The 21,086-nt window shown below is 48.0% G+C and overlaps 1 protein-coding gene across 1 annotated transcript; it reads left to right on the top strand.

Annotated features, from left to right (window-relative positions):
* Window positions 1-12,813: 12,813 nt before the first annotated feature.
* On the top strand, window positions 12,814-16,816 carry CRYAA (crystallin alpha A). The gene is made up of 3 exons (XM_063393585.1): window positions 12,814-13,491; window positions 14,457-14,579; window positions 15,581-16,816. The coding sequence occupies exons 1-3, from the start codon at window positions 12,940-12,942 to the stop codon at window positions 15,788-15,790; spliced, it is 885 nt and encodes a 294-aa protein (XP_063249655.1). The 5' UTR covers window positions 12,814-12,939; the 3' UTR covers window positions 15,791-16,816.
* The last annotated feature ends 4,270 nt before the right edge of the window (window positions 16,817-21,086 follow it).

Below are 21,086 nucleotides of genomic sequence, written 5' to 3'. Positions count from 1 at the left end.
GGAAGGACAGGGCCATGCAGAGGGACGTGAGCAAGCTTGGGAAGTGAAACCACAAAAACCTCATGAGGTTCAACAAGGCCAAGTGCAAGGTGCTGCACCTGGGCCAGGGCAATTCCAGACATGAACACAGACTGGAAGAAGAATTTACTGAGAGCAGTAGAGAAGGACTTGGGGATGCTGCTGGACATGAGCTGGCCATGTGCACTGGCAGCCCAGAAACCCCCATGTCCTGGGCTGCAAAATAAAAAAGGAGGTGAGCAGCAGGCCAAGGGAGGTGATTCTCCCACTCTACCCTGCCCTCACGAGACCCCCCTGCAGTGCTGGATCCAGATTTGGGATCCTCAGCAAAAGAAAGTCAGAGATGTGTTGGAGCAGGTCCAGAGGAGGCCACAAAGATGATGCAGGGACAGGAACACCTTTGCTGTAGAGACAGGCTGAGAGAGCTGGGGTTGGTTCAACCTGGAGAAGGTTCTGGGGAGACCTTATTGTGGCCCTTCAGTATTTAAAGTGAGTTCATAAAAAGGAGGGAGTCTGATTTTGTATATGAGCAGACAGTGATAGGACAAGAAGGATTGTTTTTAAACTAAAAGAGGAGAGATTTAGATTAGATTTTTGGGAAGAAGTTCTTTATGTGAGTGTGGTGAGGCCCTGGCACAGGCTGCCCAGAGAATCTGTGGCTGCCCCATCCTTGAAGGTGTTCAAGCCCAAGTGTTCAGGCTGGATGGGGCTTTGAGCAATCTGGTCTAGTGGAAGGTGTCCCTGCCCATGGCAGGGAATTGGAACAAGATGACCTTCAAGGCCTTTTCCAACCCAAACCATCCTGGGATTCTGTGAATGGGGGAATCACCTCCACAAGATGAAGAGGGATTGCTAGTCTACCTCTGTGGCAGTCATTAAACCCAACCACTTCCATCTCTGTGGTGGCAGAGCAGCAGCACATGCCCACCCCAACCCTTTTCCACACAGGCTCTCTGTGCCCTTTTTCTCTCTCAACAAATGGGCAGCTGCAGTGAGCACCCTAAGGCAAGATCCACACCGTGTTAATCAGTTTGCCAATGCCTGCAAAAGAGCCTGCTTGTTTTTCCCCCCATATAAACTGCTTTCCTAAGCAGTTGTCTTCACTGGAATGTCATGGGAATTTTGCTGTGTTTCTAGACCAGAAGTGGTCCTAAAATCACGGCTGCAAAAAAAGTCCTGTTAGCAGTGCTTGGGTATTGAGCAGGTATATCAATGCAGGCTCACCTACAGCTGCTGTCTAATTACACATTCTACAAAATAGCTGGATTAACGAGGTCAAATCCTACAGGCTGTCATTGCTCACTCTATTTGGATGTGGTAGATAGCATGTGTCTGGTCCTGAGTGAGCACTCATACATCCAGCTAAAGGTCAGGAAAGAAAAAAATTGCTGCTCTGTTCATTTTTCCTGGTGATTCCCCATCCCTAGTCTATCCCTGTGGCTAGGGGAGCACAGAGTGCCATCTGCAGCACAGATCCAGCTGGGATCTGTGTGTGTGTGTGTGCCACTTTGGGGCTAGTGGAGCTCTTGGTGCCAAGGTCAGAACGTGCCACATGTGGCAGGACAGGAGGCTCCCAGGCTGAAGAGGGCTCAGGACCTTTCAGCTCTGGATTTTGTACAATGTAGGACGTTTGGACCGAGGGTCACATAACGAGGCTTTACTCTGCAGCTGAATTTCCCATTGCTGTTGGAAGGGTTTAGGGAATGAGCTCAGGTAGAGAAGCCATCCTGCAGGGGCACGTTAAAGCCAGTACCTCCAAAGGGTACTGCTGTCTGGGAGATAAACTAAAGAGGTGTGAAACAAGGCAGGAAACCTCGGCTCTTTGCTTTGCACCTTCTTTTGTTTCGTTGATTGCGTGATTTTCCCCGCCTTTTCCTATTTGTGCCAGGTATTAGAAGAATATGGCTCATTTCCTGGGGGGCTGCTTGCGAAAATCTAATTGTCTGTGGACCAAAAGGAGCTGGGAGATGAACATTTTGAAAATCAGATGTGATTTAAAGGTGAGAATGAGGCACCTATGTTTGTCCCTTATGTAGGGGATTACAGAGAACTGAGCGAGTTGCTGGGATGGATGAGATTCCGGACTAATTCAGGTCATCTTGTCGCCAGTTTGGGTGTTGGTGCTTTTCAGAGGTTTGGAAAAGCCTTTTACAGGTGCCTGGGAATGGAAACAAGGACCCCGCTGAAGCCCTTCCTGAGCCAGTGCAGATTTTCAGACCCTGGAGCATGTTTTGCCTGAGTGCTTTGTAAAGGAAAAGCCAACTCTGCAGTGTGGCAACCTCTGGGAATAGATGTTAAATGGATGTAGAGCATATTGTGATCTCAGCTGAAGGCTGATATGTTGTGAACACACTGGAAAAATTGCCTGCACTACAGTTTATGGGGATAAAAAGCCCTTGCCAACTGCTGTAAGCCATGGAGCAGCCATGTCCAAACCCTTGGAATAACATTCACTGGAGAAATGTCCCTTCTGCTTGGTGGGAAGACATTTATCACACGTCTTTACAAGGGCTGCACTTCTCCCATAGCATAGAATTCTCAGGTTCTGGGAATCCCAGAGGGACAGATGCAGTTTTTGGGAAGGCTATTCTCATTTTCTTAAAGATACATGCCAATCTTTTCTGATGTTTTATTGATCACAGCAGATATTCTCTTGGCTGACTGCTTATTTCTTCAACCAAAGTGGATCTTTGAAGGTCGAGGTAACCCATCCCTCTGGACAAGGGCAGAGGCTTGCAAATAAAGAGTCACAGCTGCAGCAGTGCAGAGTGGCTGAAGGACTGACCCTTTCACAGGAGCCTCTTGAAACTCATGTCTTCAGGAAAAAAAAAAAATCCCCAAATTCCAGGAGAGGGTGGTGCATGAGAGGAGAAACAAGAGTGCACAGGGGCTGGCTAAGTTCAGTGGTGTGGGTTGGAAGAGCAGGAGGAAGGGGGCTGCGTGTCAGAGTGAGTTGTGAGACTCAGGAATACTTTTCCCATAGGGAAATATCCCTTTGCCCTCTGTGGATACCTTCTTTAGACACCTTTTGAGTAGGCCCACTCCTACAGGCAATGTGGTCATGCCTGGATCCCCTTTTCCCCTTCCCAGGGTAATCAGCACCAAAGTGTGAAGGTCTCCTTGATGGTGGGGAACTTTCCTTCCACCTGAGAAGTCGTGCCCACCCTGGAGAGGAGCAGAGCTGATGGAGCCCCCAGGACCACATTTTGTTACCATAGGGATGATTTAATGTCTGCCCTCCTTCTCTTTTCCCTCTTAGGCTTGGGTCATCCCTGGGGCAGGAGCCAGCTTCCAGCACAGGCTGGGACAGGAAGAGGATGGGCACAACAGGGGAAAAAAGCAGTGAAATCTTTGTGCCCTTCAGAGAATGGTGGCCTGCTTTTAACTCAGTTAAAGAGCAGGCAGCTCTTTAGAAGCACCAGCTCTCTTAGGAACCCTGGAACAGGTCTATAAAGCAGCACAGACCCAGGGAAGAGTGAACAGCACTGACAGGTTTTAATCACTCCCCAGCACAGAAATACACAAATATCCTGGTGAATAAAACTAGAGAGTCAGAGACAAGGCTTTGTTTGTGAGAGCAGGACAAGGTTTTGTGACCTTTGGAGGTAAAAAGGAAGGTTGAACACACTCAGTCAGTGGCAAAATAGTGGATATTACTAAAGGAGAGTTACCTCTCATATCTCTCTGTGTGGCTGCAGAACATTCCTCCTGTCATGCTCTAGGTGGAGAAAGAGCACCAAGCCTTGGGCCACGGGCTGCAGTTTTATTTGCTCATCTGCCTGAAAGCTATGAGAAGGCTCCAGAACCATTCTCCTCCATCCACAGCTGATCATAAAGGGCATTATTTAAACCTTTATAACTGACAGCACCTTCTTTGGGCCACTGAAGAGCCCCTCTGTGATCTACAGGTAACTGTGTAAGTCTAGGGAGTGAGAAATGTTATCCAAATAATTTTATGTTTGAGTGCTGGGAGTTAAAATTGGTGACCTTGCATTTAAAAATGATTGTTCTGAATTTCCCTCCTGTTACTGCACCCACAGCTGCAACTCCCCTCCACTGCACCACTTTTCCCAGAACTAACATATAAATTCTTTTATTTCTTTTACTCAGAGCTGCAGCAGGGATTTTTTCTGTTTGCTTGTTTTTCCTCACTGTATTTGGTCCCCTGGTTATGAGCTTCTGAAAAAATGCATAAAACATCTGGGAAGGAAAAAAAAAACCCCAAAAAAAACCCCAAAAAACAAAACAAAACAAAACAAAAAAAAAACCAACAAAAAACAAAAAACAAAACCAAAAAACCAAACGAAAACAAAAAAGAAAAAGAAAAAAAACAAACAAAAAAGAAAAACAAACAAAACAAAAACCCACAAAAAACCCCCCAAAAAAACCACCAAAAAAAAAAGTGAAAATGGAAAGAGGGTTTGTTTCAGACTGCAGATGCTGTGACAATCTTTATCATTTAGCCTTAATTATACACAGCAGAGCCATGGCCACTGGTATAGCATCAGCAACACCAATGATCCCATCTGCTGTCCCTGAGTGTCACTATTGGACATGAAATAAAGATGCTTGACTCCAGTCAGCAGGCAGAAGAAAATTAGAAGGCTTTATTTACAATTCATTCAGCCTTTTTATAACATGCTGTGCTAAAAAAGCACATTATTGGTCCATAGGATGGACACCTCTTTACATTGGTTAAATAACACAAACAACACCTGGGAGAGTGGTTGTTACGGGAAAGAAATATTGTTTACTTAGAAATGTTATGGGAAGAATAGTTATTTACACAAAGTTGTTTGGGAAAGGAAAAACTGTTGAAAAGTCTCCCTTGGAAAAACTAGCAATTCTCAGGCTTCACAAATGTCAGGCCCACACCTGAGCACTCTGCTGTGGGTTAAAGTCTGGGAAATGTGATGCTCTCCAGCCCCATTATCCCTCAGTTTGCGTCTTCTCCCCCGGAGCGCACTCCAGCCAGGCCCGTGCACTCTGTTTGCCTCACAAGCTCTTCAAGGAGAGACATCAGGGGGAATTTTGGCTCTCTTTGACTCTTTCCGTGCTCTGGGGATGCTCAGCAGCCGCAGCCTGTGGTGTGCAGCAGCTGGGGAGCCGTGCTGGGGTCAGGCGCGGGCGCGGTGACGGGGACAGCGCTAATCCTCCCTCCACCACCCTCCTGCTAATGCTCATCCTCACATGAGCGCGCACAAATCCAGCCAGAGGATTTGGCAGCAGCTTAGACAAATTCATTAGGGTCTTTTTTCTGCCAAAGGGGTGTTGTTTCTTTCTTTTTTTTTTTTTTTTTCCTGAGGTTCCCATCACCAAGCTACTGTAAAAATAAATTCTCCAAGTCACCGGGCAGCTGCCACCCCAACAGACTTATCTGGCATCCAGGCGTGAGGGATAGGGATCATTATCCCATCAAAAGATGGTGTTGATTTTTTTTGTTTGCTCTCAGTTAGGCTGTTGGATGAACAGAGTGGGTCCCAGATAAAAGTTTAATGTGATTGTTTTGTGTTTCTCCTCAGCATGCGGAGATTTGCAGATCCTGTGGTGCTGCACAGATACTTCTGGACCTGGTGGAGGTTCAGGGAGGTTCACTGCTGTGAAGGGACATGATCCCTGCAGCAGTCTCTGGATGTGCTGTTCAACCACTGTAGGTTTTCTAGTTTAACTTTAAAGAACCTAATTGTACAGGTAGCCTGTGTACGCACAGAAGCTGGAGAATCGAGCTGGTTTCAGTGTCTGTGGTACCAGCAGGTCTCTCAGTACCTTGAGCCTTGTTGCCATGAATTTTCCTGGTTTGCTGAGCGTTCATATTAAAGGAGAAATGTGCAGTTTCTCACGCTGGCGAATTGTAAACACAGGACCATATTTTGTAAATATTGGCAATGTTATGAATTCTTTCTCCAAGAGAAGGGGAGGTTGAATGACAGCCTCCTGGGCCAATGTGATGGAGAGGTGGCAATACCCTTCTCCAATCCATGGTCACCTTGCCACAGATATATAATGGAAAAATAAACTAAGGGAGGGCTTCTGCCCTGCTGCTGTTGTTGCACCCAGATCTGTGTCTCCAGCCTGTTTTTCCTGGTTAGGCCTCCACGGTGATAGAGCCTGAATCAATAACAAGCTTTGCCTGTCCAAACCCCCTTCATCAACATCCCTGTTAAATCTGATACTGCCTTCTTGCCCTGTCCACCATCTCTGCAAGCCATTCTGCACTGACAAACAGCTCAATTCCAGTCCCCCATGGCACCTGAGCACAGAACAACGACTGCAGCATCACCTGCAATCAGGCAGTTTTTGGAGCTTTCCTGGGTGGCTTAATGATTCATGCAATGGTGTCTGCATTCGATGTTTAGTGCTTCCCCACCAAGCCCTGCTCAGAGAGAGAGAGGCAGACTCAAACCAGGACTGGGTTGTTCACTGCAGTGATCACCAGGTGGCTGCAGGGTTTGCAGAATGCCTTTTACAGAGCTGCTTGTCCTGATCAGATCACTCTCTTTCCCTGGTATCTTCTCTCCCAGTCTTCTTTCCTCCAGACCTCCTCCTCCTCCTGCCTCTCCTTCCCCACTACATCAGCACCACTTCCCCTGCACCAGCAGATAAAGACACTTTTCTTTCTGGCTACTCACTCTTCTTTCTGGCTACCCACTCCTCCCTGTATTCCATACTTTCCCAGTGCAAAGGCTGGGTATCAACCCTTTGGAGAATAAAATTCCAAATGATCACCCTGCAATGGGGTCTGTATGATGAACTGCTCAGTGCAGGAATGCTCATGTGGACTGTGAAGAAATAATCCACATGTAAACAGTCAAGAACACTGGAAGAAAAAGAAAATTACTCTCTGAATTCAAAGTTTTAGCAAGTTGGGATTTATTTTTGGCGAGGTCTCTATCTGAAGAGGTTGTTTTTTTGTTTTGTTTTTTTTTTTTTAGGTTCACACCAAACCAAGAACAGACATAATTTCTCCTTTCTTCTGAAAAATAGCCCAGATTTTAATTCCTCAAGGTGTTGCATCACTTCCCATAATTATTTGCTTTAGACGAGTAAACATCAGGTCGCAAAACAACCCTAGACTCTCAAAACTCTCTGGTCTGAAAATAAAAATGGGTCTAATTTCCAGAGCCAAGGGAATATTTTATGCAGCAGGACGAGGGGCCATGAAAAGCTCAGAGATGAGATCTGGTTGCAGGGCAGGGGAACTCTCAGCAGCAAGCTCTGAGGAGTTGCCAGCAAGATGATTTTATTGAAAGAAAGGACCAGGGGAGTGAAAAGGGCTGAAATTGTACCTCTGCCAAGTCGTTTTACAGGATGATACTCACCTGATGTCTACAGATGGGGAGAAACATCACTGCTTAGCAGCTGTGAACTTCCAAACCTGCTCCTGTCCCGTTCTGCTGCTCTCTGGGTGTGTGTGAGATGCTTCTCCACATCTCCCACTCTCTGGGAGCTGCTGGGAAGCAGAGAGCATCCCTCACTCCCTATGCAAATCCATTGATGAAAACATAAAATGCATTGTGCTGCTAAAACTTGCTGAGCTTGTTTGACTAAGTGCCAAGGATTAGCAGCACGTAAATTCACCATTGATTTGACAACAATGATATTATGTGCCCTAAACACTGATGGGATTTGTTCAGTGTTTAGGATGTGGGCTCTGATGTGGAAAAAAGGGATTGCTAGTAATTTTTTAAGCCTCTTTGGCTGCACCAAGGCAGACTGTTGATATTATATAATTCTTTAGATAAAATAAATATCAGTCTTAGGATAAGTAGAGTGGATGTTTAACTTTTCCCCTGTACAGCTGAATTGTAAAGCTGACAGTGGATTGCTGTAAACTGTAAAATGAAAATTGCCCCAATCCTCTAAAATGGGTGAAAAGGAGAGGTTGGAGTAGAAAAAGAATTACCAAGTTCAGCAATAAAACTGAGGACTATGCCTTAAAAATGGTGAGGTGAAGATTTCTTTGTCAGTAAAAAACTAAAAATGTCCCCTCCACGACTTGTCCCCAGCTGTGATTGTTCCCTCCCTGGCTCTGGTGTTCAAGAACTTTGCAGCCACAGTTCCTGTGGGACAAAAGCATTGTCAAGCATGAGTGGGGAGCACCTGGGACAAACCTTGGGGTACAGGGGTGACCATTCATGGGGCAGGAGCTGCAGAGGCTGGGAAGGGAGAGCTGTGGTGGTTTGCACCAGGACAAGCTCAGCCCAGAGCCTGGAGGGCAGGGGCTGCTCCCCTGCTCCCAGCTGGGCAGCTCAGGGCTGTTTGAGAGGCATGGGAATTTGCAGGGTTCTCCAGGGATATCCTGGTCCCTCTTTAAAAGGAAAACAAGCCCGGTTTGGTGGTGGGTGTTTGTTTATATTTTTTCAAAGGTGCTCAGCATGTAGTGACCCTCCCACTAACTGGCTTCTTTTTTGCTGTGAACTATAGCCCAAGAGTTGTTTTCAAGTGTTCTCTGCTTTTAATAATGATCACTAATTAATCTAATTAAAAAAAAAAAGCAGCTGCAGTTTCTCATGCCAGACCTCCCACTGAATTGCCCTGCAGCCCCAACCCCAGATAAGCACCGTGCAAACTGCACTGATAACGTGGCCTCCCTTCCTCCCATCCCTTACAAACTTTAGCAAGGTATCAACAGCATTCAGAACTCATCAGAATCACTGCTCTCCTGCTTTCCATGGTGGGCAGGAAAATGAGTCTCACTGCTGTTATAATCAGTGAGATTATTCCATCAGCATCCCAGGTCCACTGTGGTGGAAAGGTTTGAAGCTCCTGGCCATGAGGAACAGGGAATTAGTCTTATAAAGAAACGTCTCTTCTCTTGAAAAGAAAGAAACAAATGCTCTCTGATCATTTCTAAGGATTTTAGTAAGTGCTTAGCAGCCAGAACTGATAACCACGAGTGAGCCTGCCCTTTCTGCTTGACTGCTTGTATTCTGACTTCTATGACTTCATACCGACTTCTTGCATCCTTTCCAAACCTTGGTCTATCCAAGATTAAGAAAAACAGGGTCTTTTGTTTCTTTTCCCCACTCACCAGCTTTCTTACACATTATGTAGTATTTTCCATCGCAGCAAGAGTGGCAGGAAGAAAATCTCTTTATTATTTACTCTAGTTTCATGTCACTCTCATGATCTTGTTTTTGTAACTCATAGCTTTCTATGAAGTGGAAACAGTCTGACTGGCATGCTGCAACAATTTTATCATTATATACTGCCAGAGATTGCTCAATCCCTTATATCATCACTAAGCAGCTGACTTCTAAACAGAGGGGACCTTTTAAATGAGTGTAGTTGTATTTTGGGGGTTGATATGTGTATTTGAAAGAAGAAGCACTGGGATTCCTGTTTTCTGTGAGAACTATCTGAAGTTGACTGATTTGGTAAAATGGCAATAAATGGGGGGTTAGGTCTCTCTCTTCTTGTGGTTTTTCCCTCCATGGCATCCTCTGCAGGGTGACAGGGTACACTTGACTTGAAGGGAAATGCAGATCAGAGCAGAGTCTGCCTTTCTTGGCTCTCCTGGGGCTGCAACAAACCAGCTGGGAACAGGAACCCCCGTTCTATCAGCACTTCAGCATCTCCTACAAACCCTCCACAGTCACTGCTGACCAGTCTCTACACCTGACCAGTGACTGCTCCACTTCAGTATTTGCTTTTTTCTTCACCCTGGGCTTGCACAGAGCTTTGACAAGGGGGTTGGAAACAGCCCTGGGCTCTCCTGGAAATGGGGAGGTGGGAGTCAGTCATGCAGACAAACTGAGAGCAGCTGAACACAAGCAAGGGCTGTGCCTAATTGAGGATGGCAGCTTCACTCAGGAACGTGGTCTGGGATTTCTTCAGTTTGTCCTGGGCAATATCCATTACTAAACGTCTCACTCACATACTGGCAATTGCCCATCATGGTTTAGGAAGGGATTATTCCAAAGGTGAGCTGGACAGCAGAACATTCTGGAGGATTTTCTCACTTTGACTCACATTCTAAACTTGCAATGAAGCTTTGGAAAAAACTGCCTTTGATGCATTGCTCTTGGGTGTGCTCATGACCATATGCATAAATTTTCTTCCATTTTCTTCCATTCAATTTGCACCAACAAATCTCACTGCTTTTGCTCAGCAGGTGATAATGATGCTCAAATGTTGCGTGTCTTGTGAGGTCTGGTCTGCTGAACTGGTGCAAAATGATCACCTTCTCTTCTCATACCAAATTCTCTCTGGGTAGGATTCATCTCACCAGCTTTGCTTTGTCCAGAATGAGATTAGAATTAGAATTGCCTCCTCAGCTCCCTGCTGAGATACAGACACTGCTGGAAAGGGTCTCATTTCACCTTTCCTGCCCACCCACATGATGACCTGATCTGGAGGCATCTGTCCCTCCACTGACTGGACAGGAACCATGGATAACTCGTTTGAACAGGACACACAAGTTTTAGATGTGATGCATCTCAGGAGATTTTTTTTTTCTTTTTTTTTCTTTTTTTTTCTTTTTTTTTTCCCTAGAGGCATGCAGGCAGTGTGAAGTCTGCATCAGAAAAAAAAAACCCAAAAAAACTCACCTGTAAATGGAAATTTACATTTCAGTGAAATATTTCTGCCCACAAAAGACAAAAATGTCTGTCCAAGACCCATGGATCCGATTAATTCTAGGGAAAGCCATGAAAATGTGGAAGAAAGGAAAGACATAAACCTACAAAGTTGGCTGGTGCTTTTCAATTATTTGAATGTGTGGTAATATACATAAGGAATTGGCTCTTTAGAGAAAAATGAGAAGTATGTCTTCAACTAAATTTTATCTGAAATTATCATAATAATTTCATATAAAAATGAATATGAAACTGAACATATAGAGTGCTCTGGCACAGGTTGCCGAGAGAAGCTGTGGCTGCCCCATCTCTGGAAGTGTTCAAGGCCTGGTTGGATTTGGCTTAGAGCAACTTGGGCTCCCTCCTTCCTCCTGGCCTCAGTAATCCAGGGAATAATCTGGGGAACACGCTGGAGATCAGAGCTCAAGGCTTTGGCAGTTTTGTAAGGACTGGAGGATGCCCAGAGGATGCCCAGAGAGGCTCCTGCCTTTGTGTGCATTGCTCCTTGTGCTCCTGCCATAACCCCTGGTTTGGGAAACACAAAGAGGATCTTCCCAACACACTTTAGGGATGGCATTCACCCCTCACACAAATGATCTGTCAGATCCCTGAATGTTTCCCACTTTCTGTGTGAGCACAGTTCCCACAGTTTCTCTACCAGCCAAATAAATAACTTGCTTTGTGTGTTCCAGTGAGTGCTTTGGGATTCAAACTTGTTCCTGTGTCTCTCCTCTCATTTCTCCTCTTATCCTGCACCTCAGGTGCTGCATTCTGCATCAGGTCACTGCTGCCAGTTGGCTAAATACAGGTTAGCAGGTCTCTGGAACTGGCTGGCTGAGGAGGGATTTTTTTCTTCTGCCAGGACAAATCTCACAGAGTTCTTGCAGAAAATTTTAGTAGTGCTTTATGCCTTGTTTGCTTTCCCTTAATTTCTCAAACAAAATGACTGCTTTGCTAAAATAGGACTAAATGAGCGGTTAGGTCTTGAAGTTTTTCCCTCCATGGCTTGAGGAAGGATTGATCTCTTTTTGACATCTGATTTCAGAAAACCTGAATTTAGAAAATCCTTCATGCTTGAGAGCCAAGGCTGGCTCTCAAGGTGGATCCTAAGCTCTTGTCTGTCTTCTTAGCAGTCTCTACTGTGATTTGAGGTGTTTTTCTGCTCAAGTTTTTGCTTTTCATGAAGGAAAACCTCTATAACAGGATCTTCTGGTTCCTACAATTCCTCCAAGGCCAAGGATTTTCCAGGACCACACAGTACCTGGATGCCAGGTGATTCTCAGCTGAATACCACTCAGTGATAGAAAAGCCTCAGTGCTTTTCTCAGTTTAGCTCCTCTGGCCTGGAATGATCTGTTTTCTCCCAAAGAAAAGGGTAGGATCTCAGCCACCCTTGGTTTCTTTAGTCCCTGACAATGTGAGAGGATGATTCAGCCCCTCATATCTGAAGTGCCTTCTGGAAGTGCCCTCTCCTCTTTTTCTTTTGTTCTCTGCTGACTGCAAAAGGTGCTGAGATGCACAAGGCTCCCAACACGGGGTGCTTCTGCTGCTCAGAGGCTCCTGGGATGCAATCCCTGCATCTCTGGATGTGATGGAAATGGGGTTTCAGCCGTGGCCACAGGCTGTGAGCCCTGCTGTGGAGCTGCCTGGCTGCCCTGTCCCTCCCCAGCCACCTCAGCTCTCTGGCAGAGCCTGCGGCTCTGGCGGCGGGCACGGTGCCCACGGCCCGGCAGCCCGGGGTGCCAGCTGACCCCTTAAAGGAGGCTTTAAGTGAAACAGAAATGAAAAACAGCTGTAACCAGAAATGCGTGTTAAGCAGGATCCGTGCTGTGACACCATGAGATAAATGGATCTCCCACATCAGTCCTAAATCAAAACAAGGACACTCTCAAGAGCAGCTTTGGGACTGGTGTTACGGTCAGAGACCAAGCTTATTTTCCTTTCTTTCTTTTGCCGAAGTATTTTTTGTTAAAAGTTTTTGTTTTGTCAGACAAAAAATGATGCTCTGCATCATTTGCTAGTCCTGCTTCCCTGCCAGCCCTGCCATGATCCCTGTGCCAGGGGTGTCAGGCCCCTCTTGAGTGGCAGAAGCACTTTGTAGCATGCTACAAAAAAAGTTTCCCCTTCTTCAACCTGAATCAGACCCTTTTTCCTTGCTTGGAAGAAAGCTGTTTCATTTATTTGGAAGAAATACTGAGTTTCTGCTTCAAGGAGGGGCAGAAAAGAAGCAAATTAATGAAACCCAAGGTCAGGTTATGAAGACCCATGAAGCAGATCTCTTTCACAAGCATCTTTGAGATGCCCATCGGGGTGTCCTGTTCAGCCTGCTTGGTTCCACAGGGGGCATGCCAGCACCCCTGGGCACCCCATGCCTCTCAGCCTGCTGCCTGGCATCATCCCTCCAGGACATCTGGCACGGGTTCCAACCAGACTGTCATTTCCAGGTCAGTCTCCGCGTTTCTGCTGACCACGTTGCCTCCATCATGAGATCATGTCTTTCCAGAGGAATCCTGCTAATGCCTTCATTCTGCGGGGCCGGTATAAATAGGGGGAGCTTCCCTGGGGCTGCACCGCGCACTCCAGCCAAGGCACCGCCGTCTCCCCAGCAGCGGCTCTGCCCCTTCCGCCCTCCCCTCGCAGCCACAGGTCTCAGCAGCAGCAGCAGCAGCAGCAGCAGCAGCAGCAGCAGCAGCAGCAGCAGCAGCAGCATGGACATTACCATCCAGCACCCCTGGTTCAAGCGTGCTCTGGGACCCCTCATTCCAAGCCGTTTGTTCGACCAGTTCTTTGGAGAGGGTCTCTTTGAGTATGACCTCCTGCCATTGTTCTCGTCCACTATCAGCCCCTACTACAGGCAGTCCCTCTTCCGCAGCGTGCTGGAGTCGGGCATTTCAGAGGTAAGGGCCCTTTGATTTCCTCTCCTTCTCCTTTCTCACCCTCCTTATGCCTCCAGCTGCTCCTCTCCACCCACATCTCACACTGCTGTTGCCCCATGTGAGGGGATGAGGAAGACCCCGAGTCCACTGTCAGGCACAGCCCACCCACCCCTTCTTGGGCACAAAGAGAAACCCTTACTGGGGACAAAGCCTTCCTTGGAGAAACAGGAACCATTCTGGCTCCTGTGGAGGGTTGTTTCCGACACAATAAGGCTAGTTTTGCTGCTCTGTGCCCGCCATATATGTGTAGCAAAGAAGAGCAAGACTGCTCTCAGAATAAGTGCCTGTGAGGGCACTTGCCAAGGTCCTCTCCCACTTGCCATGGGAGAGGACCTTGGCAAGTGGGAGCTTTCTCCACCTTCTTCTCCACCTTGGGAGCTCAGTGGTTTTAGCAATCCCTCACTGAAGGACTGTGGAGAAATTTTCTGAAGGGAACTGTAGGGCAATGTGTAGCTGCGGAGGCCGTGATCCAAAATTCAGGTACAGGTGCTTTCTGTAGCCCTCTCTTACTGCTTTCCTCCCAGAGCTAGGACCACAGCTACACCATAAATCACTGAAAGGACAAAACACGTGCTGCCAGAGAGTCTTACACTGGTTTCCATCCCCTCTCTGTGCCTGGTCCATCTGGCAGGTCACTGAGTGCTAAAGGCTCCCTGGCACAAGAATAGCAGCAAGGAGTAACACCTCTCCCAAAGCAGTGGCCAAGGTGCAGACACCTGCCATGGCCTCCTGGTGACCCTGACACCTCCCACGGCCTCTCAATGTCCCTGTGTCCCTGCAATGGGGACAAGACCCCCACTGAGGCCCTTAGTCACAGAAGGACAAAGTGCCAGACCATCCCTTTTTTGGCCTTTAATCTGTGGTGATGTTGGTGCTGCCTCCACTCCCGGAGCTCGGGCCTCACTGTGTGACGATGCTCGTTTCAGGTGAGGTCTGATCGGGACAAGTTCACAATCATGCTGGATGTAAAACACTTCTCTCCCGAAGACTTGAGTGTGAAGATTATTGACGACTTTGTGGAAATCCATGGCAAGCACAGTGAAAGGCAGGTAAGTGGAAGTGACCGTGGAGCAACTGGGGAGCCCAGCTCCCGTTTTCCTTCTTTCCAACAGTCCTCAGCTGAAGGAAAAAAAAAAAAAAGAATATATCAGAAGAAGGAGTTAATTATGAATTGTCATTATTGGCATGGCCTGTTCCCGTAGAGCCCCCACCTGATATCTGACAATAACAAGCTAATCCACCCCTCTTTTGTTTATTTTCAATCATCATCTTCCATAACCATCAGATGACGATGCCCATTGTTCACTGATAACACTGGGCCAGACACAGAACATCATCTGGCGCTGCTGAAGCCTGGCTGAGTTTTCATAAGCCAGAATCCTTAGTGAAAACAGAGTTTTCATATGCCAATCTGGGAGAGAAAAGCAAGAGCAAACAAAACAAAAGAAAACCAACCAAGTGCCTCAGGCTTGGAAACTTTTAACATGGATGTCATGGAAATATCTGTGGGGGTTGAAAAGTGAATTATACCAGCAGGGGTTTAATTCTTCTCATACACATTTTTGGCCCGACAAAACTCTAGCCTGGAAACAGTATGTATTTTTTAATATAGTTATTTTTCTCATGGCCAACTTTAAAAAAATAATTGCATTTCTCATTCTTTTGGCCAAAAAAAGAAGGGGGCCAGGGTTGTGTACTTTGGCTGACACAGCATTGCAGCCTAGTAAATAAATTCATGGGTGCACACATCCACCTCGCTTTTCCCTTCCCAGGCCTCCAGACTTTGCCTCCAAGCATCCTTTGAAATCAGAGGTCCAAACCAGACCCCAGCCAGGGATCAATCCTATGTCCAAAATCACTCCCTGCTGCTCTGCTCAGCTCTTGCAGCTCCAGAGGTGCCACGGGGGACACCTGCCCCTACAGATAAAGTTAAACCCAGGTCCTGGCAGTGCAGTGCCACGACAAGCCAGGGTGGTTGTGGATCCCCTGCTCTGAGGGAGCCCGCGGGGTTTCTGACACGCCTTCCCCCCCTTTCCCCGCTGCCTCTCAGGACGACCACGGCTACATCTCCCGCGAGTTCCACCGCCGGTACCGCCTGCCCGCCAACGTGGACCAGGCCGCCATCACCTGCTCCCTGTCCAACGACGGCATGCTGACCTTCTCGGGCCCCAAGGTGCCCTCCAACATGGACGCCGGCCACAGCGAGAGGCCCATCCCCGTGTCCCGGGAGGAGAAGCCCACCTCGGCACCCTCCTCCTAAGCCGTGCGGGCTGCCACCGCCTGCAGGCCTCACTCCCAGAGCCTTGGCGTAGATATCAGTGAATATCTAGAGGGGTTTCTTCTGTTGGTTCCTCCCCCACTTTGTTTCCTCTTTTTTTTTTAATGTTTTCTTTTTTTTTCTTTTTGTTCTCCTCCTTTTCCCTTGGATGGAACGAGGGGCTGGGGACGAGCGGCTGGTGGACTTGGAAGCTTAAACCTCGTGGGGATGGCATGGGTGGCAGTGCTGCCATGCTGCTGTACTTGCTGAAAGGGTCTTTGTCGGGTGCTGTAGCCCATATCCACCATCAGGTGGGAAGGAGTGCACGAGTAACGCTGGCTCCTGGTGCACCGAGCCTTGAGGCGAGGCTCAGAACAGGGGAAAAACCCTGCAGAGTTGCTGTACCCCACTCAGAGTTAAACTGGTTACTCTCAAACAGCAACAGAGCCAAGCCCCACACTCAAGACCCCGCGTCCATGTGACGAACCTGCCACGAGTTCCTTGCAACCGCAGGAGAAATAATAATAACAACAACAATAATAATAATTAATAATAATATCTCACCATCGGGGGGGTTGCAACGTGTATTTTTTTTTTTTCTTTCAGCAAAGTGTGTAAGTGTCTCTGTTCACGCCTCTGCCCTGTCATTTCCCTTCGGGACAGCTGACAGGAGGACAAGCACGTCTTTCCACTGTCTTTGTAGGCCCTTGGGGGTGGGAGAGGGGGGCTCACCACTGTGCAGAGGCTTCCCATCCCCAGCCAGCTCTCCCCAGCCTGTGTGTGACACACCGTCTCCCTCGCTCTCTCCCTGTAACTCTAGGGTAGCCCCACCTCTCCCACTGGTATCTGGCACTCAGCCTGGGAACGTGGTCAGTGGCGGTCAATAAAGTGATATAGGAAACACGCAACCAGCCTTGGGGGTTTCATTTCTGCCTTTGAGAGGCTTTGGAAGGTCACACAGAATCACATCACACAGGATCACACAGAATCACACAGAATCACACAGAATCACACAGAATCACACAGAATCACACAGAATCACACAGAATCACACAGAATCACACAGAATCACACAGAATCACACAGAATTACTGGGTTGGAAGAGACCAAGATCATCGAGTCCAACCCAGCCCTAACACTCAACTAAACCATGGTACTGAGTGCCACATCCAGTCTTTTAAACACATCAAGAGATGGTGACTCCACCACCTCCCCGGGCAGGCCTTTCCAGTATTTTATTACTCTCTCTATGAAAAACTTCCTAATATTCAACTTATATTCCCCTTGGCACAGCTTGAGGCTGTGTCCTCTCCTTCTGTCAGTTGTTGCCTGGAGAAAGAGCCCAACCCCACCTTGAGCACAGCCACCTTTCAGGGAGCTGTAGAGAGTGAAGGTCACCTCTGAGTCTCCTTTTCTCCAGGCTGAACAATCCCAGCTCCCTCAGCCATTCCTCACAGGGTTTGTGTTCCCAGCCCCTCACCAGCCTCGCTGCCTCCTCTGGACGTGCTCAAGTGCCTCAATGTCCTTCCTAAACTGAGGGGACACAGCTGGACACAGCACTCAATGTCCTTCCTAAACTGAGGGGACACAACTGGAACTGAGGGGCCCAGAACTGCCCAACACCACTTGGAGGATGTGCTTTCCACCACTGGAAGTACATCTTGTGAGGATGACTCACCCTTTCTTTTGTGTTCCTGCTGTCCCTCATGCAAGCAAAACCAAAAGGGTCAGAGAAAGAACAAAATTCAGCAGCCTGAGCACCACACCGTTCCTTCAGATCACTGGGTCAGTACAAACAGCAGTTCAAACCTCATCTCCATGGAACCACGTGATGGATTTAATCCAAAATTAATGATCAAAGTTGTTTGATGGCAGGGTGGGTGGGGTGGAGGTACGAGCTGAGCTCTCCCTGCAGTTGCCACTCATGAAATCCACAGCTCCAGTGTGTGTGTATATGTGAATACCCAAGACTGAAGGTTTCAGCACTCATGCTCTATTCAAATAGCCTCCCACACAAATGGATATCCAGGGTGTTCAGGAAAGGCCCCCCCACATCCCCATTAATTTACCACACAGGTATAATCATCTCAGACAGGTTTTGCTCTGCCAAAAGGCTGAGCCCACCAACCTCCTCCTCTTCAGTGCTGATCAGCTGTGAAAAACAGAGGGAATAAATGCAGTTGTTTATTGGTTGTGTTTTGGTTTTTATTTCTTTTTCTCACAGTGTGGGCTTAAATATTAATATGAGCTATAAACACAGAAGCTCTGAGACTATTTAAATTTAAAAGCCACTTGCTTCTGCCATATCTAGGCCAAAACTCAGGGAGGGCTGGGAGTTAAGGAGCAGAGGCATCGCCTCTTATCCAGAGAAAGTGAGTGTTCCCCAGGGCTCATCCCATCCCCTGCCTGCATCCCCTGAGGGACCATTACAGGGACCTGTGGCAGAGGATGGGAGTGGGACAAAGCTGCAGAAGGGGGAAAGTGCTACAGATGCAGGAGAAACAGGGCAGAGGAGAGAGATTACTGTCGGGTAATTAGAAAGCAATAAATCCCCTCAGCGTCTGACACTCTTTTAAACCAATTTTTTACTGAGATTAATTACTGGGCAATCTCAGAGCTTTCTACCACAAATTGTGCAGCCCATTGCGTTTGCATCTCCGGGGGGAAGGCGTGAATGCGTGCACTTTGGGAAAGGGCAGTTTCATTCCAGGAGGGAGCTGTAGCTGCAGGCATGGAAAGGGCATTTTCACTGAAGCTGCCTCCTTTCTTTGCCTGGTGCTAACAAGTCCCCAGCCTCTGCTGCTTTGCCTTCAGATGCATCTTTTTGCCAGAGCCTGGCTGCCTCCCTGCCATGTGCTGACATCTCTCCTTCCTGACAGAAACCCAGCAAAGCCAGGAGGAAAAATAAAAATTGAATGCCAGACATTTGACCCCCATTCAAACCTCTCAGAGGTGTAAACACAGGGAAACAATATTCTGAGCGTGATCTGTGTGCAGATGTTACCTGCAGGTTCCTGAGCAGCCTGTGTGTCTGTCAGGGCCATGAAATGACATTTGAGCCATTTGAGGGCCCCTTTTTGTGCCTGGCTGGCAGAAAGTGAGAGTTTTGATAGGAAATGATGAGAGGAAATCAGGGCAGGCTTGAGGCAGGCCAAGAGCCACGCAGAGGGGGCAGCAGCTCAGGACCCATGCTGCCCCTCACTTCTGGGGACACCAGACCATCACTGTCTCCCTGCTCTGAGAAGGGATGATTTTAAAGCCTTTTGCAATCCATAAGCTAATTAAAACCATAAGCAGCTCTAAAAGCCTCTGTGCAAGGACATTGGGGTGTCTGGTGGTGTTTGTGTGGGACAGGGGAGGCTCCTCAGCTGTCCCCAAATCCAGAGCCCCTCTGACCCCAAAAGGCTCATCTGCTTCCAGATGAGACTTCCAGAAGTCTTCCCAGTCACATCTGTCCAGGATACTCCTCCTCTTCCTCCTCTTCTCTGCAAAAATTCTTGTTTCCCTGTGCTGAGATTAATTGCAATTTAAAGAAGTTCTTGTTATTAATAACCTATGGTGGTTTCAGGAAGGAGCTCTTCACCACAACTTTCTTTGCAAATTCACCTGTTAATAAGGTGTTAATCCTTAAGGATTAACAAAATATCTTGGAGGTTTTTTGGTTGTGAATTAGTCGATGGTTTTATGATGTAGGGAAAGGCAGCAAAGGACCCTGCCCACAGGGAACTTTCAAAGTGTCTGGGCAGTTTGTGAAGCGTGACCTTTCACCAGGAGCTTCTGCTCAGGATGACTATTCACCCTTTTTGCAGTGTGTTTTTTATTACCTGCCCTCCATCTCCACCCAGACTGATAATCTTTCTTCCCTACAGCAAAGCAGAAATTACTTTAGCTTCTCCTGGGGTGAAGTGGGGGTGGCAGTGACACTGGGGACAGCAGCAGCTTCTGGTGCTATACCTGCCCCCTGCCCTCCTTGGCACTGCCCTGCTTGGGCAGGCTACCTCTGCCAGGATCCTGCTTCCTCCAGCAAAAATCCAGGAGCAAGAACTGGCAGGGTCCAACCTGCAGGCCACCAGCCAGGAAGCTGTCCCTGAGCACTTGGGCCAGAGCTCCTGGCTTGTCACCCTTCTTGGCAGGGGGATAAGGAGGCTTCTCCTCATCCTGCTCTGGAGAAGGCACCAGAGCTCACACAGCCCTCTGTGTTTAAGGGCACTTAAGGGATGCTGCATCCTGCCCCCACTGAATGGGGGGAATGTTGTCCCGGCAGAAGGACAGCCCTGGAGACAGGGAGGGACTTCCTGGCAAAGCCGTGTCCCCACGGGGTGGCAGCATTCCCTGTGCTCTGCACTCCGGAGGGCTCCCTTCTCACCAGGTTTCAACATCTCCCCGGGGAGATGGGACACAGGGCACCAGGCAAGCAGGCACATGGACCCAAGCAGAGTTGCACAACTCTGGCATTCCTTGCTTTCTGATTGATTTACGAGTCAGCCAGTGCTGCATAAAAACTGGGAGTAGCCTGAAAGTTTACCAGCATTTTTCACCCAAAGCAAATTCTGCTACTCTGCAGAATCTGTAACCCCTCACCTCCTTGACATCATCATCAGCAGGGTTTGGGCTCTGCCACACAGGTCTCTAAATCTGGAATTGAAGTAGCAGTAGCTGCCTCTGTTGGCAAAAAACCAACAAATAAAACCCTTTCCCAGTATTCTCTCAAAAGAACACTGGGCACATCTCTGCAGTTTATGGCCGCAGTGTTGGGCACATAAATTTGGGAGATGCAGCCAGAGGAGACTTTAATGACTCTGCCCTCCCTAATCTGGACTTTGTCCCTCTGGTGTGACCTCTTGTCAGGAGTGGCTTGCAAAGCCAGCAGCTCACAGGAGGAGAGCAGGTGCCTGCTGTGTCCCTCATTTCCCAGCTGCTGACCTGGCTGTGGGGCTTTTCCCAGGGGAAATGCACTCAGGGCCCATCCAGAGCTCACAGAGCAGGGCTGCAGTTACATAGCTGCTGCTCCACTCGCAATTAACTGTGCCTTTTAATGAAAAATGTGAGCTTGGGGCAGGCCCAGATGTTCGTGGCATTTCTGAGAGAGCAGCACAAGTGGAATAAAAATGAAATCTCAGCCAGAGAGGCTGAGGCAAGATGATGGAGTGACGCAAGTCGACCAAAGCTCAGGAGACTTGTCTCTGCCTCAGAGTTCATCCTCCATCCTCTCATCCACAGAGTTCATCCTCCAGAATTCATCCTCATTCCTGCATGAGGGCCCTGAACTCATCTGAGAGAGAAAATTGTCTGCTTGGGG

Source organism: Prinia subflava, chromosome 3 (assembly GCF_021018805.1).
Source record: "Prinia subflava isolate CZ2003 ecotype Zambia chromosome 3, Cam_Psub_1.2, whole genome shotgun sequence".
NCBI lineage: Eukaryota > Metazoa > Chordata > Aves > Passeriformes > Cisticolidae > Prinia > Prinia subflava.
The sequence above is the reverse complement of the archived record's forward strand: the minus strand, read 5'-3'. Positions and strand labels throughout refer to the sequence as shown.